Consider the following 27,178-nt stretch of genomic DNA (forward strand, 5'->3'; position numbering starts at 1 on the left):
ATTCAAGAACTTATTTATTATTTTCTTCTATATAATTTACAGAGTAACTTTAAAATAATCATATTTCTCAGTGTGATAGCACTTCTTCATTTTAATAGTATCCATAAATCTTTGTAAGCTCTTCTAGCCAGTACAAGGCAACTTTCTTTATATATCATGAACCTCAATACGAAGTTACATTGTTCTGATTTTAAAAAATTATTAAACTTAACTTTTGGAACAAATCAAATCCGAGCTGATGCCTGTCATTCCCTGTATGATTTTTGTAAGATGAGAATGTGTTTCTAAATGTGATTGTAGGCATTGGTAGACATCTTACAATTTGATGATTAGGTTGTCTATGGGATTTGAAGGATGCAGATATTATCAATGAGTGAACAGAAAGGAAACAAACCAGACTGTAGGAAGGATGGAAGTAAGTTCGTTCTATCTATAAATGACTAGAATGTTACTCAACTGAAGTCTTTGAATCTGAGACACCAAATGCTCAGAGTTCAATCTTGATTAACACTGTGAATTTTCACATGAATTGTCTCTATTTTGATTTTAACATCTAGTGGCAGTTCAAGACTCCAACATTGAAATCTGATTGAGAAACAATCCAAGAATGAAACCGTGAAGATGAATAAAGTTGATAAGTGATGAGAATTGGAATGCTATGTTCAATTTCTACGAGATATTGGTGAGGCCTAAACTGGAGTATTGTGTGCATTTCTGGTCACCTACCTACAAGAAACGTTTCAATAAGATTAAAAAGAGTACAAAGGAAATTTACAAGGATTTTACCAGGACTTGAGGATTTGAGTTATAGGGAAGGGTTGGATATGTTGGACTACATTACATGCAGCATAGGAGAATGAAGAGAGTTTTTGAGTGGTATAAATAGGATTAATGAAGCTGGCTTTTTCACTGAGATTGGGTGAAACTAGAACTAGAGGTTATATGCTAATGGTGAAGGTAAAATATTTCAGGGGAATTTGAGAGGGGGCTTCACTCAGAAACAGGTTGAATTTCAACATTTGAGACAAGTTTGGATGGGTACTTGGATGGGAGGGTTATGGAGGGCTATTATCCAGGTGTTGGTTGATGAGACTAAAAAGATCCTGATGGGAATTATATATAGGCTTCCGAACAGTATCCAGGATGTGGGCTACAAATTACATTGGGAAATAGAAAATACATGTAAAAAAAAATTGCTGCAAAAATCATGTGGGATCTCAATATGCAGGTAGATTGGAAAAATCCGGTTGGTGCTGGATCCCAAGAAAGGGAATTTGTAGAATACCTACAAGAAGGCTTTTTAGAGCAGCCTGTGATTGAGCAAACTAGGTGAATGGCGATTCTGGATTGGGTGTTATGTAATGACCCAGATTTGATTAGGGAGCTTAAGATAAAGGAACCCTTAAGAGACAGTGATCATAACATGATAGAATTCCTCCTGCAGTTTGAGAAGGAGAAGCTAATATCAGATCTATCAGTACTACAGTGGAAGAAAGGGAATTACAGAGGCATGAGAGAGGAGCTACCCAAAGCTGAATGGAAGCTTAGGTTTTGAGGAACAATTCATAAAGCACAAGATAGATACATCCCAACAAAGAAGCATTCTAAAGGCAGAATGACGCAATCGTGGATGACAAGGGAATTCAAAGCCAACATAAAAGAGAAAGAGCGGAATTATAACAGAGCAAAAATTAGTGGGAAGTTAGAATATTGGGAAGCTTTGAAAAGCCAACAGCAGACAACTAAAAAATGCCATGAGGGAAAAGATGAAATAGGGAAGGTAAGCTAGTCAATAACATAAAAAGGATACAAAATCATTTTTCAGATATATAAAGAGTAAAAGAAAGATAAGAGTTGATATTGGACCGCTGGAAAATGATGCTGTAGTAATGGGGGACAAAGAAATGACAAACAGAACAAGTATCAATCTTCACAGCAGAAAGCACTAGTAGAATGCCAGCAATGTGAGAGTGTTATGGGCAGAAGTGAGTGTTGTTACTAAGGAGAAGGCTTTTGGGCAGCCAAAAGCTCTGAAGGTAGGTAAGTCCACTGGACCAGATGGAGAATCCCAGGGATATGAAGGAGGTAGCTGAAGAGATTGTACAGGCGTTAATAATGATCTTTCAAGAATTACCAGATTCTGCAATGGTTCCAGAGGTCTGAAAAACTGCAAATATCAACCCACCCTTTAAGAAGGGAGGGAGGCTGAAGAAACAAAATTATAGGCCAGTGAGCCTGACTTCAGTGGTTGTGAAGATGTTGGAATTTTGCCTGACTAATCTGTTAGAATTCTTTGAGGAAATAACAGGCAGGATAGACAAAGGAGAGTCAGTGGACGTTGTTTATTTGGATTTTCAGAAGGTCTTTGAGAAGGTGCTGCAAATGAGGCTGCTTAACAAAATAAAAGCCTTTGGTTTTACAGGAAAGATGCTAGCATGGATAGAAGATTGGCTGACTTGCAGGAGGCAAAGAGTGGGAATAAAGGGTGCCTTTTCTGGTTGGCTACCAGTGACTAGTGGTGTTCCACATGGGTCGTTGTTGGAACTACTTCTTTTGACACTATATGTCAATGACTCTGATTAATGAATTGATGGCTTTGTGGCAGAGTTTGCAGACAATATGAAGTTAAGTGAAGGGGCAGGTAGTGTTAAGGAAGCAGGGAGTCTGCAAGACAGATTGAGAGAATAGGCAAAGTGTCACATGGAATACAGTGTAGGAAAGTGCATGGTCATGCATGTTGGTTGAAGGAATAAAGTCATGGACTATTTTCTAAATGGGGAGGAATTTCAAAAACCAGAGCTGAACTGCGACTTCGGAGTCATTGCGCAGGATTCCTTAAATTGGTGGCGAGGAAGGCAAATGCAATGTTGACATTCATTTTGGGTGAATTAGAATACAAAAGCGTGGATATAATGCTGAGCTTTTATAAGGGATTGATCAGACTGCCTTGGAGTATTGTGAGCAGTTTTGGGCCCCTTACCTAAGAAAAGATGTGCTGACATTGAGGAGATTCACGAGACTGATCCCAGGAGTGAAGGCATTAGCAAATGAGGAGTGTTTATCGACTCTAGGGCTGTAGATGAATGGGGAGGGGGGGAATCTCAATGAAACATTTCAAATATTGAAAGGCCTAGATAGAGCAGATATGGAGAGGGAGTTTCCTATAATGGGGGAGTCTAGGACCAGAGGGCACAGAATCAGAAATCAGGAACTTCCACTTAGAACAGAGATGAGGATGAGGAAAAATTTCCTTAGCCAGATGATGGTGAATCTGTGCAATTCATTGCCACAGATGGCTGGGCATGCCAAGTCATATACTTAAGGCGGAGGGTGATAGCTTCATGATTAATCAGGGTGTCAAAGGTTAAGGGGCAAAGGCAGGAGAATAGGGTGGAGAGGGATAATATATCAGCCATGATGGAATGGCAGGACAGACTCAATGGACTAAATTCTGCTCCTATGTCTTATGGATTAGGCAGAATAACAATTTAACATGGGCAAAATGAGCAAAGGGTGTGTTTCTCTGCTGTAGTCCTCTGTGACTCAATAACTCAAGTAGAATATTAAACCCTAAGGACTAAGGAAAACTAGCTTCTGTTGGACAAGAGAAGAGTTTTAAAAACCAGAATGTGGGAATCTGCCAAAGTCAAATTGTCTCCTAAGAAGTCATAATCAACTGTACAATCGGATGAAAAACTTTTGTCCATGTTGTAGTTCTACTGAAGGAAACCAGAACTGAATAGCTACGGCAAATGGTCCAGAAAGGCAGACCATAGTCAAAATATTGCGAAGTTGCGAGGGAAAAGATGCAGGTCCACGCCACCACTGCTAAAGACCCAGGGCTGTTACTCGGTATCATTGTCAACAGATTGGGATCATCAGTACCAAACCACAAACCCAGACAATAGTCTATTTAAATCCAGCATTTTGCTCATTATATTGAGATTCAATTATTAAATAGAATTCCACCATTGCACCAAGGGTTACAATCACCCTGCAATGGCCTCTGAACAACGTTTGATGAAATCTGCAGAACAAAAATGTACTTGCCTGTAAACAAACTGATCTGTTCAACTAAAAAGCTTTTACTGTTACAACTGCATGTTTTGCTCATTATGCGTTTTAGATCCCAAGTGCTTAAAATCTTTTCATGTGTAAAATAGCAATGCAATAAATGGTTTTCCCCTTTGTTCTACATAATCTGCAGCAATACTTTGTGTATCTACACTGTAATGAGTGGGCTTAATTGAGCAAAAATATTTGTGGCACAAACTTTTTTTCTTAATTAATACCATGTCCCTTCTGACAGTTAAGTTTCAACTTGCATTTCTATGCGATACTAAATGCAACAAAAACATATAGTGGAATAACTACCTTCTATTACAATGATGTATTATTGAGACCGCACAACACGGCTCACTGTCACTTCTGAAACACCAGAACAAAATACTGTCCACATGCAGTTAAAAAAGATAAAATAAAGAATATACAACAAATAACTGTACTAATTTACACTTTCATCATATATTAACAATAATCGTTTATAAAAGAAAAGAGGAAATATAATCCATTGTCAATTTAGTGCCTTTTCTATATTCAGCTCCATTGAGATAATGTTTGAAAAGTGCCATTAATTCATACTTGTATGTACAAAATTATGGTCATGAATACTGAAATACAGAAGGCCAAAGAAGGAAAATAATAATTAAAAAAATGTTTTGAATAGTTAAATATATACTATTATCTTCAATGCAGTTTGATCAGCATAATCCCATGTAAAACATTGTTGAAGACCTGGATTTTTGGCTGTTCAGAGGCGCAGAGTACTGGCTCACTCCCAGGCTCTGTCTCTGTGCACCAGGAGCACAGTTCATGTCTGTCCACAGTCTAAGCAGTTCAAATTCTCTTATCTGCATTGAACCATCAAAAAGTCTCCTATCTGGTTTGGCACCACATCCGTATCAAATCATGGGCGACAGCAGTGAGCAAAATGAAAGTGAAAATGTCCAGACTGTAAGAAAATATCTTTAAAGATAGTCAGAATAGGGACGGCTGTATTTCAGCTATTTGGAGCCAGCAAATGGGTTTCGGGCAGCTTGTAATATTAGAATGGAATTTATTTTTAAACAAAATTTTGTCAGAAGGATTTTGTTCTCTTTTCTGTAACAATTAAGATTTTTTTTTACAGGTATTCAGTGTTTGGATGACCAGGGTAGCCCAACTCTCCCACCTAAATACTGGCCATGCTCAAACTCAAAAATGTTGCTCATGCATTAGGGCAGGTTTTGTACAGTGTTTGTTTTCTACAGGTATGTATCTGATGGCTGTGCTGAAAGTCGGGTGTATTTCCTACTAACTGGGGAGGCTGTAGTTGTTTATCTTATCTCACTGCTTGCTCCAGTCATTCACGTTTACTGACATACATTTGCACTGCTTGACTCGCTGGATTTTCTTGTGTCTAAAGGGAGGCTGCAGGTCAGGGCAGTCCAGCTTGACAGTCAGGGTAGTAAATTTCTGTGGTTTACAGAAGGCACAGGACTGGAAAGATTCTTGATCCCTTTTAACATGCCTGGGGATATAGAAGGAGTTGCATTGTCCATAGCAGAATCTGTTGATGACAGTTTGGCTCAGACAACCATCCTCGTTAATGGTTTGCCTGAGGGGCTGGGTCTTACACCAGTCACTCTTCAGGTACTTGCGCTCTGTCACCACTAGTGCCTCTTGGCTGGACGCTAGGACGTCGGATCTCCTGCGCTTCTCTGAGCTGTTGGTATTTCCCTTGTAAAGGGGAGGAATGGCTCCGGGAGGCCGGTTTTTTTTCAATTCCACCGCCACCATTAATGTCCCAACAAGGAAGAGGAGGATGATGAACTTCTGATACATCCTACAGAAAAAAAAAACAGAGAGTGAAGTAATATTCTATACAGTTAAATACCGATTTCATTATCATTCCTTGACTTCTGACACAATAGGTGCATTACTGTCCTTACTTCAAAGGAAAATATAATTATTCCAATCAGACCTATCCAGTGCCAGAATCACTTTTAAATGTGATCGAGTGCAACTTATCTATGCCCTAGGTTTCAGAATCAGAGGGTGAAAGTTTGTGTTTTTTTCTGAGGTGGGACCACCCCAGACACCAGTTCCAATTCTTCTACCTTATCTTGATGTTCCACATCTAAAGTAGGGGGTCACCTTGATTATGGAGCTAAAACATTGGCCAACTTGAACCTGAGCACCAGCAGTTCTGACCTTTCTCCATTTCTGACCTAACCTGCCCAACACTGAACATATGCAGTATAATGCTTCTAAGCAGTCTAAGTACATATAAGTGTACACTTATATGTAGTCTAAGTATACTATTCAGACTTGGTAATATTAGGCTGAATTGAGCCGGATAAAAGTATATGCAAATGTATCATTAAAGTATCCAGTTTGATCAGAGCTCACTGGTTTTGGATCATGTTCAAACGATGAAAAAGAGAACTGAAGAGATTGGGTAAGGGGTTTTACAATTTGAAACCTAGATTTAAATTTGATTACACTTTCAGGGGTACATTAAATATCTCCACAGATGCCCTTGTTCCTAATGTTATTGTGGAGACGTATACCTCTCAAACTCATCCCCTTCACTAAATCCAACATCTGAACATGCTAATACTTATTCTCTAGTTAACCATCTACCTTTCATTGGCAAAAGATCCCCTCAGCCATCCCTAATAGGACAACATGTGGAACATATAACCTTGAGAATTCAGGAGTCGAATTCAGGGACTGCTCTATCTACCAGTTTGCTGTCCTCATATAGCTACACCAGTCACAACTAATATGAGTCTCCTCACAACCAGGAGATGGCTCTTTTGAGTCCCCTGCCTAATTTTCACCTTGACTGCAGCATTAAATTGATTTTATCTATTCACCTCTAGCCCCTCCACTAGATGGAGCACTGCACAGAGATGAGAGTTTCCCCCTTGGGAAGGAAGGTTGACCTTGTTCCTATGATTATATTTTGGTGTCCACCCTTGACTTAATGTTGTAAAGGTGAAATAGATGCCAGCCTTCTGCTGACATCTGTGGTATCAGATACCATTCAAGGGAGAAAAGTCAGACTTAAGAATTTTTTATCATCCTTTTGCAAAGTATGTGAATTGTATGTGGAGTCAAAGTTTGAAGATGTTATCCCTACCTATTGCAAATTGAACTTCATCATTAACTACAAATGGGCTCGTTTTTTCCAATGAGCTGAAAGAAAATTAAAGAGAAATAAGGCAATGCATCTATTAGGTAAAGTTGAATTAATGAAAATTACTTTGTTTTAATATCAAAGCTACAAGACCAAGACCTTTATTGCAAACCCAGACAAAGCTAACAAATAAATAAGATGTAAAAAGGACATCATGTTCTTATTTTAAAAGGGGGCGGGTATTATGGAGGAAACTCAAATGCTGAAGATCTGAAATAAAAGTTTAAGTGAAGCACAGTGAAGATTTGCTGTTAGCAAACAAAACTATAAATTACTGCATTAAATGGTCTTTTTTAATGGGTTTGATTGGGTTTCTTAGTTTTGTGGCTGAGTATAAGGAGTTGAATCTCAAGGTTGTATATTGTATACATACTTTGATAATAAACTTTGAACAGTAGGTCCAACGGCATCTGAGGAATGGGAAGCTCAGTTAACTAGGTTAAGGTTGACCATAATCTTTCATTAGAATTCTGCAAAAGGCCTTTTGCCTGCAAGGAGAGAGATAATTTTCACTCCACAGATGTTTCTTGGTATCTCTTTTTTCTTGTTTTGTTTTGTTCTTGCAGGTTAGATTCACATGAATAAGAAAGCAATGTGTGCAATAGTATGGGAAAAGTTCAGCTTAATAGTTTACGAAGAAAAGAGCAGGCTTAAAAAGTCATTCATCTAATGCTGTGGCTGGAATGGTCTTATCTTTTTAAACTCTATGCCCTTTATCCCAGTAAAACATTTCCTGGAATGCTATTTGCATGTCCATTAATGAGTGCTGGCCGGAGTCATAGATTTTACTAAACTGTTTACTAATCGTTTCTTAATAGCAACACTGAAAAGCAGCAGGACCACATTACAGTGACAGCTCCACACTATGGACTCACACAGAGATCTAGCTTGGGGAATGCTTTGTCCCAATCTTCCATCAAAGAATAATAAAGAGTCAACTATCTTTAACTTTATTTTTATTAGAAAAGATTCCTTCATGCCAGTTACACCACAGTTTAACTGGGTCAAAATTTCTATTGCTAGTACTGTAAAGTGCCAAACTGAAGCTATAGTTATGGTTTATGCATGTTAAAACTCATCTACTGAAATCCTCATCCCTGCCTTTGTTACCTATAAATTCTACTATTCTATGATATTCCTGAGTAGTCCAACTGTATTCTAGTGTCCTAACTCATCCCATTATTCTATCTGCCTTCTTCCCGAGGACCAACATTGGTTTCGAGTTATGCAATGTCAAGTACCTTCTTGTACTTCTATCACCTTGTTCCTCCCAATTTCTGCATTAGTCTCCAGCTTTTTAACCTTTAGAGACTTCAGTACCCTCCTACTTTGACCTCTGCTGATCTATTCATCCCCAAGTTTCACTTTTCTACTGTTATGTTCAGGTGCTCCGAACCCAAGCTCTGAAACATCCTGCCTCAACATTCCTACCTTTCCTTCCCACAAATTTCTACAGATGTACCATGGAGAGCATTCTAACTGGACGTATCACTGTCTGGTGTATAGAAGGCACTGCACAGGATCGGGAAAAAACAAACTGCAGAAAATTGTAAACTCAGCCAGTTCCATCATGGGTACAAGTCTCCTCAGCGTGGAGGATACCGTAAAAAGGCGATGCCTCAAAAAGGCAGCATCTATCATTAAGGACCCCCATCACCCAGGATATGCTCTTTTCTCCTTGCTACCATCAAGGAGGAAGTAAAGGAGCCTGAAGGCATGCATTTAACATTTCTGGAACAGCTTCTTCACCTCCGCCATCAGATTTCTGAATAGCCCATAAATCCATGAAACCATGTACCCTGCCTCACTACTTTTTCTCCCTCTCTTTTTCCTCTGCTTATTTAATTCTATATTTACATATACTTCTTACTCTAATTTACAGATTTTTTAATGATGTATTACAATGCACTGCTGCCAGAAAACACCAGATTTAATGACATATGCCAATGACATTAAAGTTGATTCTGATTCTCTCTGTTGAAGTACTCCCAAAATCTCATCTCTCTGAACAAGTCTTGTCTCACTTCGGCAAACATCTTTCTCTGCGTCTCATCTTCATTTATCTTTTGCCTGACAACATGATACATCTAAGCGTTTTTTTCATCTGTTAAAGGTGCTATTTTAATTTGATGTTAATAGTACCTGATTCAGCAACAAGACCGTTCAGTGAATAATGAAGAGCATGAAGAATAATGAATAGCGAACATATTTGTTCTACCTTACTCCGTAGAGCATGTATGCTAACCATGTTCAATAAATAAAGGGGATAAAACCTTGTTGAGTGCAGATAATTCTAAATAAATCCAGCACATCTCTTCCACTTCACACATGTCTGCTCTCACCCCATCCTCCTGCCACCCCCCCAGGGATAGGTAGGGCTCCTCTTGTCCACACCTACCACCATACCAGCCTCTGCGTCCAGCACATAATTCTCTGTATCTTCTGCCATCTCCAACGGGATCCCACCACCAACCACATCTTTTCCTTCCCCCTACTTCCCACTTTCTGCAGGAATTGCTCTCTATGTGATTCGTTTGCCCATTGTCCTCCCCACTGACCTCCCTCCTGATACTTATCGTTGCAAGTGAAAGTGCCACTTGCCCCTACACCTGCTCCTTCACTACCATTCACGGCCCCAAAAAGTCTTTCCAGGTGTGATGACGCTTCACCTGTGAGTGTGTTGGGATAACCTCCTCACAGTGTGGCCCGGTGTACTCCCGGTGTGGCCTTTTATATGTCAATGAGACGCAACATAGAGTGGGAGACGGACTGGGCGATCTTTAACGTTAATGAAATGAAATGCAGGAAAAGCCAATGAGAAGTGGAAAGTTGAGGCTGTGTATATATTGTGTTTTTTTTTGCCAATTACATCATCCTTCAGGTTTTGGCAGATAGCTGAGGACCAGCAGTTCACCACACAGCAGGCCTGCACCTACATGCATTTCCTCTATTTAGAAAAATTATAACTGTTAACTCAGGAAATTCAATACATTCTCATTATGAATAAAAAGCAATCTGGATAAAATTATTTTAAATGCATGCTACTGAGTTCATTGTTGCTGTTAAACGTAGATGTTATGTAGTTCAACAATATATTTAAATAAACATTGAGTGATTGGGTCTGATTCCAGAGACAAGCATTTAGGGTCCTGAGGAAGGTTATTTGTTTTATTTATGCATTTCTCAAGTCCTGGCCTAACATCCAGGCCCGAATTTATCCACATCTGAAATTGACAGTGAAGAACTTGACGGTGAGTTATCTTTTTCCGGTGAAAGTACTCCCACATTGCTATTCAGGAGGGAGCTCCAGGATTTAGACCCAAGGATAATGAGGGAATAACAGTATATTTTCAAGTCAGGATGGTGTGCAGCTTAATGAGAAACATGCGGGAGTTCCCTGGCACCATCTGCCCTTGATCATCCAATTGACAGAGACATTGGCATTGGAGTAGCTCGGAGAAGTAATTTTCTATTTTGTAGACTATATAAATTGCAGCCACAGCAGGTGGGATAGTTGCTTTGCCCTGCATCCTGCTGGCTTTCTTGTGTGTCATTGGAGAGTCCTTAAGGATAGTCCTGACTTGTGCCTTGTAGATAGTAGAATGCCCATCAGGCCTTAATCGATGAGCTGCTCAATTGGGAATACTCATCTTTTAACCACAGTTTTGACTGGCTGGTCCAGTTTAGAAACATAGAAAACCTACAGCACAATACAGGCCCTTCGACCCACATTGCTGTGCCAAACATGTACTTAGTTAGAAATTACCTAGGGTTACCCATAGCCCTCTAATTTTCTAAGCTCCATGTACCAATAGTTTATTTATTTCCAGGTGGTAAATGCCAGGATATTAACGAGGGCTGGGTGGAGGTGCTCGGTACTGTTATGTCATTGAATGCCAAGGGTGGGTTGTTATTTATTTATTTATCTTCCAGCCCCTCAAACTGTGCCGCCCAGCAACACCTGACGTTCTTGATTTAACCCTAACCTAATCATGGGGCAATTTACAATGACCAATTAATCTACCCGGTGTGCCTTTGGACTGTAGGAGGAAACCAGAGCATCCGGGGAAAACACATGCATTCCATGGGGAGGACTGTCAGAAACTCCTTACAGAGGTCGCCAGAATCAAACTCCAAATTCCGATGCCATGAGTTTTAATAGCCTCGTGCTAACCACTATGCTACCGTGGTTCCCAAAAGCTCTCTTTGGAAGATAGAATTTTATGTGTCATTCATCAGCCCCTTTGTGAATGTTGTCTAGATGCATACAGGAATAAGCTGGTCCATTTGCTGAAGAACTGCAACTGTGATTGAACATTGTACGATCATCAATAAACATCCTATTGATTCTTTGATGGAAGTATTTTGCTGAAGCTAAAGATGCTTAAGCCTAGGACACTGTCCTAAGGATATCTTGGGGCTGAGAAGAATGTCATTCAATAACATGACTCAAATCATTGGATTGTTCTCCCCTGGAAGCTTGATGCCACAGTCAGCCAAATGCTGCCTTGATGTCCAGGGCCGTGCCCTTAACTCATCCCTGAAATTCAGCTCTTTGATCCATATTTGGATTACAGCTGAGTTGAGATCTGTAACTGAGTGGGGCTGGTAAAACTTAAACCGGGTACCTGTGAGTAGATTATTGTTGAGTAAGTACTGCATGATAGCACCGTGGATGACATTTTCCATCATTTTGCAGAAGTTTGAAGATACACTGACAGGGTTTCAACTATTTTTTTTTAAACAAGATGTACCTAGGCAATATTCCACATTATTGGGTAGATGCTAGTGTTGTAACTGGTTTAGCCTGCAAGAGACTTAGAGAATTTTGGAATCAGAATTAGTTTTATTATCACTGATATGACATGAAGCTTCCTGTTTTGCAGCAGTAGTACAGAAAAAATAGGAATAAAAATACAATAAGTTATAATTTTTAAATATTTAAACAGTGCAAAAAGAACACAAAGCGAGATAGTGTTCATAGGTACCAAGGTGGATGTAGCGTCAATTTCAACATGTAAGAGAAATTTGGATAGGTACATGGGTGGGAGGGGTATGGAGCGCTATGGTCCCAGTGCAAGTTGATGAGACGAGGCAGATTAATAGTTTAGAAAACTAGATGGGCTGAGGGACACGCACAAAATGCTGGAGGAACTCAGCAGGGCTGAGGGGCCTGTTTCTGTGCTGTAGAAGAAAAAATAAATATAAGTGTTTGTTCTTAGTGTGTGAGTTTCTATCCAATGTGGATGAAAGGCAGACTGTGTTTGCACACTATTACATTATGGAAATAGTCCATGAAGATCATTAACTGAGAATGTTGTCACATATGGTTTACACTGTAGCCTACTTTGTGCTCAGCTGAAGGTATTCACCTATAATCTGACAGCATGATGATGACATACCCCTGAATTTACAATGATCTGAAAGTTATTTACAGACATCAATTTCCTCCCAAATTATTTCTACAATTGTGCCAATCGTATATCTGTGCTGTATCTCTCTCTGATCCTGTGAATTAATAATACAAAACCTGCCCTTTTAATATACATAGCTCTGCATTGCAAAGTGCTTTGCAGGAATGTTATTGAACAGAATCTGACACTGAGCCACTTAAAAAGAGATTAGAATAGCTGGTGAAAAGATTGGCAATGGATTAGGTTCTATGAAGTGATTCTGAGGAGAAAAGAAAGTTTTAAAGAAGGGATGCCAGAGTTTAAGAGCCTAAACAATCAAAGTTTTGCATTTAATTATGCTCAATCTTTCTGGTGTTTATATTTCTCCATGTTAATAGGTGATTTATGCAAGAATTAGTCTTTAACTATGTACAGTAAGTACATTGCTAGTGTTGGGATAGCACCTCCCATGCACCAACCATGAAATGACTGACATTTAAGTACAGCATGTTAATGGGATATTTGGCCCATCATGCCCATGCTGACCTTTTGTGCCCATCTAACTAATCCCATTTGTCAACGTTGGTACCATAACCTTCTATCCCTTGCATTTCGTTTTAAAGCTGAGCAGCGCCATCATTCCTACATGCTTCAAGGCCGCCACCATCGTCCCTCTGCCAAAGAAGTCTTCAGTGTTCTGCCTCAACGACTACCGTCCCGTCGCACTCACATCCATCGTCATGAAGTGTATCGAGGGGCTCGTCATGAGGCACATCAAGACCCTGCTGCCCCCCTCACTGGACCCCCTGCAGTTCGCATACCGTCCCAACTGTTCAACAGATGACGCCATTGCCATCACCCTCCACCTGGCCCTAACACACCCGGACAAAAAAGACACGTACGTTCGAATGCTGTTCATAGACTTCAGTTCGGCATTCAACACAATCATTCCTCAGAAACTGATTGGAAAGCTGAGCCTACTGGGCCTGAACACCTCCCTCTGCAACTGGATCTTAGACTTCCTGACTGGGAGACCTCAGTCAGTCCGGATTGGAAGCAGCATCTCCAACACCATCACACTGAGCATGGGGCCCCCCAGGGCTGAGCGGTCAGTCCACTGCTGTTCACTCTGCTGACCCACGACTGTGTTGCAACACACAGCTCGAACCACATCATCAAGTTCGCCGATGATACGACCGTGGTGGGTCTCATCAGCAAGAACGATGAGTCAGCATACAGAGAGGAGATGCAGCGGCTAACGGACTGGTGCAGAGCCAACAACCTGTCTCTGAATGCGAACAAAACAAAAGAGATGGTTGTTGACTTCAGGAGGACATGGAACGGCCACTCTCTGCTGAACATCGACCACTCCTCCGTAGAGATCGTTAGGAGCACTAAATTTCTTGGTGTTCACCTGGCAGAGAATCTCACCTCGTCCCTCAACACCAGCTCCATAGCAAAGAAAGCCCAACAGCGTCTCTACTTTCTGCGAAGGCTGAGAAAAGTCCATCCCCCCCCCCGCCCCCCATCCTCACCACATTCTACAGAGGTTGTATTGAGAGCATCCTGAGCAGCTGCATCACTGCCTGGTTTGGAAATTGCGCCATCTGGGATCGCAAGACCCTGCAGCGGATAGTGAGGTCAGCTGAGGAGATCATCAGGGTCTCTCTTCCCACCATTAGAGACATTTACACCACACGCTGCATCCGTAAAGCAAACAGCATTATGAAGGACCCCACACACCCCTCATACAAACTCTTCTCCCTCCTGCCATCTGGCAAAAGGCATCAAAGCATTCGGGCTCTCATGACCAGACTATGTAACAGTTTCCTCCCCCAAACCATCAGACTCCTCAATACCCAGAGCCTGGACTGACACCAACCTATCGCCCTCTACTGTGCCTATTGTCTTGTGTATTATTTATGGTAATGCCTGCACTGTTTTGTGCACTTCACGAGGTCCTAGATAGGTCTAGTGTAGTTTTGTGTTGTTTTTTATGTAGTTCAGTGTAGTTTTTGTATTGTTCATGTAGCACCATGGTCCTGAAAAACGTTGTCTTGTTTTTACTGTGTGCTGTACCAGCAGTTATGGTCGAAATGACAATAAAAAGTGACTTGACTTGGCTTGACTTGACTTTATGTTTCTGCCCTAACTGGTTATTTTCTTAGGTTATGAGAGGATTAGCCTTAGAGTTCCATGATCCTCTAAAGTATAAGAATGTTTATCAACATTAACAGAACAGTTAAGGAAAGACCTCTGCCTCATATTTGGAAACTACAGTATAATTTCCAATCATCCTTCTATCTTCCCAGCAAGCCCCAGCAAAATCTTATAACACTACAGTGTTTCATGTCTACAAGCTATTAATGATCATTCCGCTTATCTACCCTACTTAAAATCTTAAGATTATAAAAATCTATGGCCTGATTCTTTTTGGATTTTGAGAAAAAAGTTCATTTATTCTCCTGAAATTAATTTGTATTCCAATATATTCATGTAGGAATGTGCATCTGTTTGTTTAAACAGTCTAATGCAAATTACTTAGGTAAGCCAATTGAATTCTTGGTTTTCTGAGATTGTGCAAGGCAGGTTTATATATCTTGCTGTAGCTTTACCTCCTTGTAGTAATTCAGTTCATGAGTGAATGGATACAATTAGACCAAGCTGGTTTATTCACATTTAAAATATGCTTAACCCAATTCACAAGCCTCTGTAGAATGTTATTAGTTTGTTTTAGCATACTTGCACTGCTTTCAGCCTCCTGGGTTTCATCCTGTGCTATCAGTTCTGAAACAGGCCATCATATGGCAAACGGAGCTGTCTCTTGTGTGTGACGGAGCTGTCTAACTATGATGGACTCATGGACCTATGCCAGAGAATCTTGCAGCTCAGACTGAGAATACATGAGAGACATATCTGTAATGGAGATTATTTGCAATTTTTCATACTTCCTGATTTCTTAATTCTGCTCATTCCTTGACAAACTATCTTCAGCAGTATTGCAGGAGACCCAGATAACTCTGCACTGAATAAAACAGCAATGATGCTTAATTGGAGTAAAGTTCTTTAGGTATCATTATGCACTCAGGAGTTAGGAACATCCTTTCTTCTTTCTCAAGCCTTTACAATGTGAAGTAACTGAGCAAAAACCTAACTGCTAAGAAAACCCATGTGTAATGAATAATGCACTGGGCTGGAACAGAAATTTATTTAGGAGCTATTGGCTGTAGCGCTTCACTTATTGAGTAAATAGACAAGAGCAAGCTAATTTTTTTGTTAAATCAAACACATTTGAAAGACAGCACTTGTTCATTAATTTATGTTGCTTGAAAGCTTACCACTATTAAAACTTAAGAGACTTATTTTGCAATATGTCCTCCAACACTGATGCACAATGCCTGCAGTGGGTACAATCTGTAAAATTCACTGCAACAACTCACCAAGGATCAACTGAAAGGAGCTCACACATCCACGACATCCAAGGACTGAAAGGATCAGGACAGCAGGAGAGGCCCACCTGCAGCTTCCATCTCATTCACATGGTATCCTGACTTGGAAATATATTGCTGTCCCCTCTGGGCTTAAATCAAAGGATTTTCTTCAAACAGTCGTGTGGAAGCATCTTCACACAACAGATTGCAAAGATTCAAGGAGACCCATTGTTTTTTTGCAAGAGCAATTGGATTTGTGCACTAAATGTTGCCTTTGTGAGTCACAACTGCATCACGTAATAAAATTAAGAAAATACGGAGTAGTTGCCTACATATATAGTTATCATTCTGGTTAGGCGCGGAAAAGAACAATAAACAATCACTGAGGTTGAATGCCAGTGTGCCTGGTTCTCTCCCTGAAAATGTATAATCAGTGTTCCTATTCAATGAATGGATAGCAAAATTAACTATTTACATTGGAAGCGATAGACTACTAGACAGGTATATGGAGGAATTTAAGGTGGGGGGTTATATGGGAGGCAGGGTTTGAGGGTTGGCACAACATTGTGGGCCGAAGAGCCTGTGCTGTGCTGTACTATTCTTTGCCACAGCTCCAACTTTCAGTTCCAGACACTGGAGGCTGTGGAGGCCAAGTTATTGGCAGAAGATTTGATGGGCTGGGCACACAATCTATGCTGTGAGGAAAAATGAGAAGAAAAAAGACTAAAATTTTAGTCTGGAATTTGAAGGGCAGCACAGAGGTTATTGTGCTGCCCCATACCTTCAGAGACCTGGGTCCCTGCTCTGAAATTTACTGTTGTGCTGTGCTTGCACATTCTACAGTACATTCTCTCCCTGTGTCTATATGGGTTTTCTCAGGGTGCCCTGGATTCTTCTAACGTCCTAAAGACATGCTCTTTTTTTTTTATGTGTGCCTGCGTGTGTGCGAGTCTGTGTGTGCGTCTGCGTGTGTGTTCGTGCGCGTTTGAGTGTGCGCATCTGCGTGCCTGTGCGTGCGTCCGTGATGATGGATCTTTCATTGCTTTTTTACAAGGCGCGGAGCGAGAAAGAGAGAGACTGTGTGGTGCGCCACTCCTCACACAGACACTTTTTGTGGTATTTTCTCTTTGTTTTACGAGGTTGAGTTGTGATCTCGACACTCACCCCGGCACAGATGGAAAGCATACTCGGGGGCAGACCTGACTAGTTTCGAACTCGGGAACCTCCGCTCCCGGGTCAGGCGCCTATGTCATTGCGCTACCAGCCGGCCCCTAAAGACGCGCTCTTGTGTTATTAGGTCAGAATAAAATACCTCTCAAGGGAGGGTTTCACAAAATCAATCAAAGGGGATGGATTGGCATGTGTGAGAGGGAGTAAATTGCAGAGATATGGGGAGAGTGTGAATGGTATGAATAGCATTGACTCCTTGGGAACTAGCATGGAAGCAATGGGCCGATAAGCTGCTGTGCTGTTTTAAGAAGGGAGAACATTGACTGTGTGAAAATGTATTTACAAATCTTTGTTTGTAGCCATTGAAAATCAAAATGTAATTTTCATCATAACAAAGTAACCTCCAGTGATGTTTTCATGAGACTTACTCTATTTCATTCTGTGTTTATTAAATCACTTCTTGAATAATGGCCAAACATTCCTGCCTTCTGATTCCAAGTTAAAAGTTTTACAATAAACATAGGCCAGAGAGTAACATCCAATTTCAATATAAAATTAAATTACAAAATAACTGGTGAAAATGCCCTTCGCACTCGGAGAATTTGCTTGTCTGGGAGTCCAGGGTCAAGGACTGGAGGAAGACCCAGGAGTGCCCTGTCCTGTCCTGTCTGTGTGTGAGTTGGGTGGGTGGGAGGGAGGGAGGAAAAGGGGCTTGCTTTGCTGTTGTTTTAACATAGAAACATAGAAAATAGGTGCAGGAGTAGGCCATTCGGCCCTTCGAGCCTGCACCGCCATTTATTATGATCATGGCTGATCATCCAACTCAGAACCCCGCCCCAGCCTTCCCTCTATACCCCCTGACCCCTGTAGCCACAAGGGCCATATCTAACTCCCTCCAATAGGTTTTGTTCAGTTCTTGTTGCTGCTGCTGCGGTTGTTCTTCTGAACATTGTGGGCATGCTGTGTAGGCACTGTAATACCTGGTGACACCTGCGAGTTTCCACAGCACGTCCGTAGGTTGTGTTCTTGTTGATGTAAATGATGGATTTCAACATATATTTGGATGCATGGTGCATGTCATAAATAAATCTGAATCTGAATTCTGTTCACTTCTGCTGAGCTCACCATAGAAAGGATGTGGAAGCTTTATAGAGGGTGCAGAGGAGGTTTACTGGGATGCTCATTGGATTGGAAGGAGGATGAGAGGTGACTTGATACAGGTGCAACGTGCTGTAAGGTTTCACTGCTAATGTACTGGCCTCTCTGTAATATTTCACTGCTAAGGTAATGGTTTCTCTGTAGCAGCAATGCTTGGGTTATGACTAGAGATAATGGGGGCTTTGGAATGTATGCTAGCCAATGAGCAGGATGTTGTTCTTTCTTGTGGGTCTGGGAGCAGGGATTCTGCCAGGGAGAGATTAGGAGAGAAGATGTGAATGGGGAGAGTTGGTAGACGACTGGATGGAGTGGAGGAGGAGCGAGGGTCCGAGCGTCGGCTACGCTCAGAGGAGGTCAACGGGGAACAAATGAATGGAACCGTGAGCACGGTCACATTGCATGTTAGATTGTTTCATGAGAATAGGCCCTTTTCTTTTTTTTTGTTTCTTATAGGCAAATTAAGAATTATAAAGCTTAATCATTTAATCGCATATTGTGTACTGTTTGTTATTTTGTGGTACTGATTTGTAACAGGGGACACATTGCGCAGCATCCACCCAAACAAGATTTCTTATGTTTGGCTGGGCCGATGGCTGTCTTCCCCTAGATTAACCCCTAGATTAGGCAGGTGTATTTAAAGACTCTTACACGGATGAAAGAAAAGTGATAGGATATGTGGGAGGGGTTAGATTGATTTTGGAGTAGTCTAAAGGGTTAGCAAAACATTATGGGCTGAAGGCCTGGTACTGTGTTATATTCTAAGTTCTATTTTCTTATCTGGGTTACCTTGTAAGGCAAGCACTTTCCAAAGCAAAGTTCTGTAAAACTGCCTATCTTAACTCAGTGTGCTTAGAAGCAGCCACCTGAATCACAGTGTGACCTTCAAGCCTTTCACACTCGAAACTAATCAGTCGAATTATGACTGAGTCTATGACACATTGGATGCTGGAATGCTGTGTGCAGTCTCTGGAAATTCTACGGAGGAAATTTGAAGCACGAGCTTTCAGGTGAACAAGAGAGAAATAAAAAATCACATGATATTGTAATCCAAGATCAACAGGTGACACTGAAATTATAGGTATTAACAGAATTGATTCCTGGGAAGCAAAGGGCCAATGAGTTACTGTGCTGTTATAAGAAAAGGGGGCGTTAACTGTGTGAAAATGTATTTACAAATTCTTGTTTGTATCAATTGAAAATCAGTATTTCTCAGGATACAAGCCCAATTTTCAGACGCATGATTCAGAATTACACTGATATACCAGACAAAAGTAAATCTGCATAAGAATCTACAAACCGTTTGTAAAATACGTTTGCTTCAGTTATTTCTTGTAATAACTCTACAGACTGTGCGTTAATGAAGCAAATGCAACCTCTGCTTTTGTTCAGGTCAATCTACCACCAATGGTTCAGAGAGGTGGATGCTAACCTCCCCCAACTAACATAACTATGAAACCATTTGTCATTATTTAGGCACATGACCAGATTACCAGTCACATCATATCTCCAATGCCCAACATGTTTTGCTCATGCCTTCCTGAAAGCTTCAAAATTCAGTAACATTACAATTGATGTCAAACCCTATAAGGAGAATGGTGATGTTGAATGTGATGTGTCACAATGCAAAATTCTGAAAAAGCATGGCAGAAGGGTAATGGTGAGAAGAAATCATACAGATTTAGTTACCAGTAATCATGCTTATCCTGCAAATTTAAGAAGTGGAATTTTGATTATGGTTGGTGTGCACCAGATAAAGTACTCATGAAAGTATTCAGGCTGCTGTAATCATTCTAGAGGCTTATTACTGACATCTGAGCCACTGGCAGCCACAGTGACATGGTCTAAGTGTGCTTCCAGTTTTTACTGTACAATCTCTCCCTATTTGACCATGAAATAGCCCAACAAGTCAATCAAGTGTTTGGACAATCTCTCTAAAATTCAAACCCATTGTCACCTCCCATAGCAAATGAAAATGGTTAATAAATCCTTCTCTGCCACTGCACTCCAGTGCTAAATTAATTTAGGCTGTTCATAATTCATTGAGAATATGAAATTGCTTTTCGTTCAATACTGAGACTTCTTGCAGTTTTGCAGATCGCACATTACAGTGCTTTAGCCCATATTGAATGCTTGGTTTCAGTCTGTGATGAGTTTCAATAAAGAAAAATCTGCTGATACGAATCACTCAAGAACCATGAAATAAACATAGTCAATGGAAACAAAGAACAGATAAACCATTTAATTGTATTGATCTTGCTAAGTATCTAATCAACGTTGAGTAGCCATACTTTCCATTTGCACCGTACTACAACAAATAATTTTCTCAGATTTAGGAATAACGTGACATCCATATATTTCTTCCACCATCCCATCCCAAACTATTAATTCTAATTTTAGGTCAACTTTAATGAAGAAAAAATAACTTTGTTTCTATTATAAGATCATAAGACCTAGGCGTACAATTAGGTCATTCGGCCCATTGAATCTGTTCTACAATTCTATCTGTTTTATTTTCCCTCTGACCCCTTTCTCCCTGTAACCTTTGACACCCTTACTAATCAAGAAACTCTCAACCCCCACTTCAAATATACCCCATGAGTTGGCCTCCACAGCCATCTGTGTGCAATAAATTCCACAAATTCACCACCCTTTGGCTAAAGAAATTTCTCCTTATCTCAGTTCTAAAGGGATGTCCTTGTACTTTGAGGTTGTGCTCTCTGGTCCTAGACTCTCCCACTATAGGAAACATCCTATCACTGAAGGAGAAAGCATTCATGGATATATAGTTTTTATTGAAGGAAAATTGTGCCCATACACTGTGTACAGACCTGTTTGTAAAAGGAACTAGGAGGTATTTTAGACTGATAAAAATTCACTCAGTAGCTACAGATGTTTCTTGCTGTTTGCTTTAACATGGTATTGGAAGATTGCATATGTGGCTTCTAATTACCTTTTTGGTAGGACACTTTAGCATGTTACTGGATAACTTGTCAAACCATCAATAGTAAGCAATGAAAAGCACAAGGTTTATCAATTAGTGACAGTCCCAGGATTCCCTCATAATTAGGAGCTACTGCAACATGCAGAAAATGTTCAGTTTAGCCATTGCACCAATGCAGTGTCAGTGTACAGCACACACAGAAAGGTTTGGTTACTGGGCATTAGGGAATTATGATACAGGTGTCACGTCATTGACTGAAAGATTAGAACTTGAGAAACTCAAGACAATGTTGATTTCTGATACTAGGGAAGCTGCAAGCTAATGTAAGAAGATGGGAGTATTAATGCAACTGTATCCAAGATAATGAGTGTCTAAAACCTAGATGATGTTATTCAGACAATTTATTAGACTGGTATGTTATTTTATTATTGTCACATGTACTGAAATGCAGTGGAAAAACGTTGATTTGTGTGATATCCATGCAGATCATCTCATTACATTAGCACATCAAGATTCAAGGGAAAAGTAATAACAGGAGACAAAATAAAGTGTTAGAATTACAGACTGCCTGTAATTCTAACACTTTATTTTGTCTTCTGTTATTACTTTAATAAATTATAGCCAGACAATAAGTTACAAGGCCATGACAACATAGGCTACTTCATATTCCAGCATCTGCAGTGTCTTCTTATTCCAGACATAGCAGTAGATATTCTGGTTTTTATTGAACCCACCGCCCTCCCTAAACCCACCACTGGTATCATTCACCGACAACCATTTGTGGATTTGACTCCCAAAAGAGTTATCTAACAACTAAGTGTGAGTTAACAGACAACGCATTTGAAACTTTCTATAACGGGCTGCTCAATTAGTCCTATCACAAGCTGTTCAATCCATGAGACAGAGAATAAGAGTTCATGCTCTCATTTTAGTCATTGCTAATGAAAGATTTCACCCCGAAATGTCGACTGTTTATTCTCCTCCATAGATGCTGCCTGACTTGCTGAGTTTCTTCACCATTTTGTGTGTGTTGCTCTGGGTTTTCAGCATCCTTATAATGTCTTGTGTTTAAGATGAGAATTGTCTCTCTTGTTGATATTTACCTGAATTTCTCTACCTCTCTCCTTCTGGATAAAGTTCCAAAACTGAGGAAGTGGGCATGGTCCCTGTCTGGCAAAATGCAAGAAACAGTGGTGCAACTTATAATTGAAGTATGTCTGTGGAAAGAAATGGGAAACTGACTAACTGGTTGCTAATTTCAGAGTGATATGTGATCTGTTAGTATGAATCTTGTTAAGTGAGGGAAGGGGCAAAATGGAGCTCCTGTTCATGGTGACAACAGCTCAGTAAAGTAAAACAGCACTGACAACATCTCTGTTACCAGCAAGCATTGTGCTTTCCTGACATCCCTTTACTCACTGGTAAATCTCATTAAGATATCATTCAGTGGAACAAAATGATGGATGGGGTATTTTGTGGGGAAACTATGACATCAGCCCTGCCCTGCCCCACACCACTATCATTTGTCCAAGTTAACGTCAAGCTGTATGACAAGATATCACCAGTATTGTCTTTTGAAGGACTTCAGCAACGTTCAAGGTCAGCGCTTCACGCCCCTGGCTAAACTCAGAGGATCTGGGAAAATAGTTTCTAGTAAAGACCGGTGGTTAAAAAGATCACTGCAGTACATGGGGCGAGGCACTGACATTGCTAGTGAGGTGCAGTCAGATGTCTCCCTGCCGGACTCAGTCTGAGTTGAGATGCAAGTGCTGACTCTGTAAGTGAGACTGGGAATAGGTTGCTGGGAAGCAGCCCAGAGTTCAGTCCAAACTTGACATTAATAGGCTGGGCGACTGGTCCTAAGTGACTGCAGCTCGGTCTCACTTATCCCAGACAGTGGCTGATGAGAAAGAGGTGCACCTACAGTACACTATTCATTACAATTTCAGGCGTTTTGTTTTTTTTAATATATCAAAATAAACTTAATTTTTAAAAAATACAATAAACCATGCAATGCCTTTTCATTCTTCTGTTCTTAGACAATGCATTATGGACTGTTTTATAACACTTTTTTAAAACCAGTAGCAATGCTGTCACTCATGTGGCTCCCTGGGGCGGTACAACACTCTAATAATTGAGGGGCTTCCTCACCCCACCCATCCATGAGACCATTATACAGCGAGCAGAATATGGCCACTTGGTCCATCAAGTCTGCTCCACCATTCCATCATGGCTGATCTATTATCCCCCTTAACCCCATTCTCCCGCGTTCTCTCTGTAACCTTTTGATGACTTTACTCATCAACAACCTAACAATCTCCACTTGCAATTCACAGCCGTCTGCGCAAATGAATTCCACAGATTCACCACCCTCTGGCTAAGTAAATTCCTCCTCATCTCTGTTCTAAAGAGACGTCCTTGTATTCTGCAACTGCGCTCTCTGGTATTAGACTCCCCCCACGAAAGGGAACATCCTCTCCACATCCACTCTTTTTAGGCCTTTCAATTTTTGATGGGTTTCAATGAGATCCTCCGGGCTTTGTCTCTCCGTCAGTCTGTAATGGAAGAATTCTATACTTTGGTCTAAGGTGCTTAGTGTGTTGTCACTGTTGTAGTGATGGAAATATGGTGACAATTCTTACTCAGCAATCTCCCACGTCATTGTCATAATAACCTGATATTAGACATTAATATATGAGACATGATACTCTGCAGTCTGGAACAGCCCACGTGCCCAGCAGCATCCGTGGGCGGAAATCCCTTTCCCCACAGAGGCTGCTGGATCCTCCAGCAGATTGCTTGCTTTTTAACCTGATGATCAGTTTGTTGAGCAACTAATACTGACTGGTCAAGGAGCCTGGTATCTTTTGCGATAAGCATCTAGAGTTAGCACCTCGGACAGTGCAGCTCTTCCTCGGTATTGCGCAAGGCACTAAACCGGATTTTACAGAATAGTTGCGGCACCGTCAGGTGGTCGTTCGGTCGATTGAATCCATACAGGTCTTATTTAAGAGAGCGCCAGCTCGCTTCACTCTCAATCCCTTCCAAAGTCCTTCATTCCGCATACTTACCGAGCTCCCGTTTGTAGATACCTGTTGAATCCCCTTTTCCCAGCACCGCTGTCAGTGCAGTGAACTGACCACAAACAAAGAAAAACAATTTTCTTATCACGTTTTGCTTCGTTTGGCAGTCGCTTCCACATATCTGAGCTTCAGGTCTTACAATTCAGATACAACAGCGGCACTCTCTTGGCCACTTCCGTTACACTACTCATAACTGTGCTAAATTTCACCGTTAGCCTGAGATCCTCGGCTACCCATTCAGATCAATACCGCCCGCCAACCCTCCAGAGTATGAGCGAGCAGGAGGTCTAGTAGGTGAGGAGCGGAGACACTTCAGCACCAGCTGAGTCGCCGAGTTCCTCCAGCGGCCCCCTAGCGGCTGCCTTGCGTGAGCAACTTCAATTTGTACCGACGGGCAACGCGGACTGTCAAAAACTGCGCAACAAGTATCCTGCCAACTCGCTGGATATGAGAGGGGGAACTCATTGCAAATCTTCCAGTATCACTTTTAAGCGTCTCTTTCCGCTCTTCGATCCAAATTTCCTCTGCGCCGCTATCCTGGGGCAGTAGCTATGACTTGCTATTTCCATGCGTTTATGTGAAGAATGACGAGAAATTGGTGAGTTTCAACCCAGATCGGACAGCAATTGTGAATAACACTGAACCATAGAAATGATGGGCGGGCAGTACTTAACGCGCGCGCCCGCGCGCGCGCGTGCGTGTGTGTGTGTGTGTTTAAATTAGCTCGGAAATAAAACTAAAATCACTTGCACAGAAATGTCCCCTTTCCTTTGCTCGGCGCCGCACTCCCAATTCATCAACATTCCCCATCCGTTTTATTCCAACATGAGCTGACAGATATAATGGGAAACGATACTATTTAAAGACTCGTTTTCTAAATTATAGCCTTGTCTAAAAAAAACTTCCAATATCAACCAGGTTACATATAAAAAAAACCAGGTTACTTAGTGGTTTCCATCCCTGTCCATGTGGGATGTCGCACGGGCTGGTAACCCATAATCAGATAACGATATACTTCCATTAATAATTGATGCAAGGTTAGGATGGAGAGACCGTCACGGTCACCTGGTCATTAGCTATGAGTTACTATATACATACACACACTCATACACACACACACACACACACACAGGAGAGAGCTGGATGTATACATATACATATATACAGAGCTGTATATATATGTGTGTGTGTGTGTGTGTGTTTGTGTGTACATATCCAGCTCTCTCAGCCTGAGCCCTAAGCCACTTGGGAGCTCTAATTTACTGATCCAATTTCAAGTTACTAAGATGCCACTTGAAAGAGCCAAGAAAGCGAGCCTGCGTGTGGGCGCATGTTAGAAGTGACCGACTCTTGTGTGGGGAAAAGTACACCACTCAGAGGTTAACCAGAGACGAACGCGTGGTCCATCCGTAGTGCACTGCGAGGATTACTGAACTGTATACAACAGAATGAGAGAAGTTTACGACACAGAAGGGAACCACTCAGCCCATTCAGTCTCCGCTGACTCAGTCATGTCAGTGTCAATGCCCCCTCTGCTTTTATAGACCTGTAAATAATGATCTCTCCAATGTCCCTATTTGCCTCGGTAAAGGCGCGAGGCAATCTGCCTCTATCATCCTACAGCCTGAATTCAGATCCTAACTACCCTCTGAATATTTCTCTAATATTCCCCTTGTATCTTTTGCATAAAAATAAAATAAAATTTCCCCTGGTCCCTGAAACCCCACTATTTGCAGCAGGTTCCCTTTGATTTACTCTAATACATTCCTAGTATGTAGAAAAAGCACACTCTCTCGAAAACGACGTGCTGCCCCAAAGGAATAACAATTGCAAGATCAGGCAACCTGCATGAAGAATCATCCACTTTTAATCTTGAAAACTCAGCGACGATCCGTATCAACCCGCAGGCTGGTTTGATACTGCATATTGTCGAGTCGCAAGTCCCTTGGCAATGTTTTATTGTCCTTACCTGGAGAAGAAATGCTGGCCGGCCGCAGATTTGGTATCTGGAATCGGGGGATGTTGATGTGCACTGAGATTGTCAGGAGTGAGCAGCGCTGTTGCCTGCAAGACTGAATCCCATATACGTACTCAAGACGAGGTGAAGAGAGCTTCAGACAGCTCTGGTTGTACAACCAGCGCCGTTCAGTCTCACTTCTAGTTGATCAGAGAGTCTGCATGTGGATGTTATCAGAATGTGGGGCTCGGATTGGCTGTGATCAAACACTCAGCCAAAAAAACAAATCACACACTCCTCTGACTAATATTACACAAGCAACAGCCCACGGTGCCGGGGAGGGAAATTCCTTCGCCGCACTCTGCAGGGCACAAGCACGGTTACAGAGTACTCCGGCTGGCACATACCCACAACATGCCGCCGTATCTGTCAAACAAAGGACCTCACGCAAATGTTCCAGACTGGCAGGCGGTGTTCACAGTAACACTAAGGTCAGGGCACAGACACTCGTTTGAAGCACGATAAGCTCCAAGCTGGCGACAAACTCAAGGGGCACCGTGTCGGTCTTCTACATTCCCGGCTAAAATGGTAACAAGAAGTTCCCCCAAACTGAATAAAGTGGTGTCACACATTTATCACGCGATTCTTGACGGGGGTGGGGCCGTTGAATTTCATTTGCACACCGAGCCATTTTTGAGGGCTCTCTAAATGTTTGGACTATCAATGTTCGTGTACAAAGCCAGAGAGATATCAGCGGGATAAGCTCACTTGCTCTGTCATTGCGGCTAATAGGCACTTCAGA

The 27,178-nt window shown here is 41.4% G+C and overlaps 1 protein-coding gene across 2 annotated transcripts; it reads right to left on the minus strand.

Annotated features, from left to right (window-relative positions):
- grem2b (gremlin 2, DAN family BMP antagonist b) lies at positions 1 to 26,711 on the minus strand. Of its 2 annotated transcripts, XM_063055596.1 has the most exons (3): positions 24,408 to 24,642; positions 7,187 to 7,242; positions 1 to 5,884 (listed from the first exon to the last, which is right to left on the minus strand). In XM_063055596.1, the coding sequence occupies exon 3, from the start codon at positions 5,881 to 5,883 to the stop codon at positions 5,386 to 5,388; it is 498 nt and encodes a 165-aa protein (XP_062911666.1). In that variant the 5' UTR covers position 5,884; positions 7,187 to 7,242; positions 24,408 to 24,642; the 3' UTR covers positions 1 to 5,385. The 2 variants fall into 2 exon arrangements, with proteins under 2 accessions (XP_062911666.1, XP_062911665.1); XM_063055595.1 differs by lacking the exons at positions 7,187 to 7,242; positions 24,408 to 24,642 and adding an exon at positions 26,389 to 26,711.
- Positions 26,712 to 27,178: the final 467 nt, after the last annotated feature.

This window comes from Mobula hypostoma, chromosome 8, assembly GCF_963921235.1.
Source record: "Mobula hypostoma chromosome 8, sMobHyp1.1, whole genome shotgun sequence".
Classification (NCBI taxonomy): Eukaryota; Metazoa; Chordata; class Chondrichthyes; order Myliobatiformes; family Myliobatidae; genus Mobula; species Mobula hypostoma.

Bases quoted from the DNA above. Each gene is read 5' to 3' on its own strand.
- grem2b (XM_063055595.1), bottom strand. From the start codon at position 5,883: ATGTATCAGAAGTTCATCATCCTCCTCTTCCTTGTTGGGACATTAATG.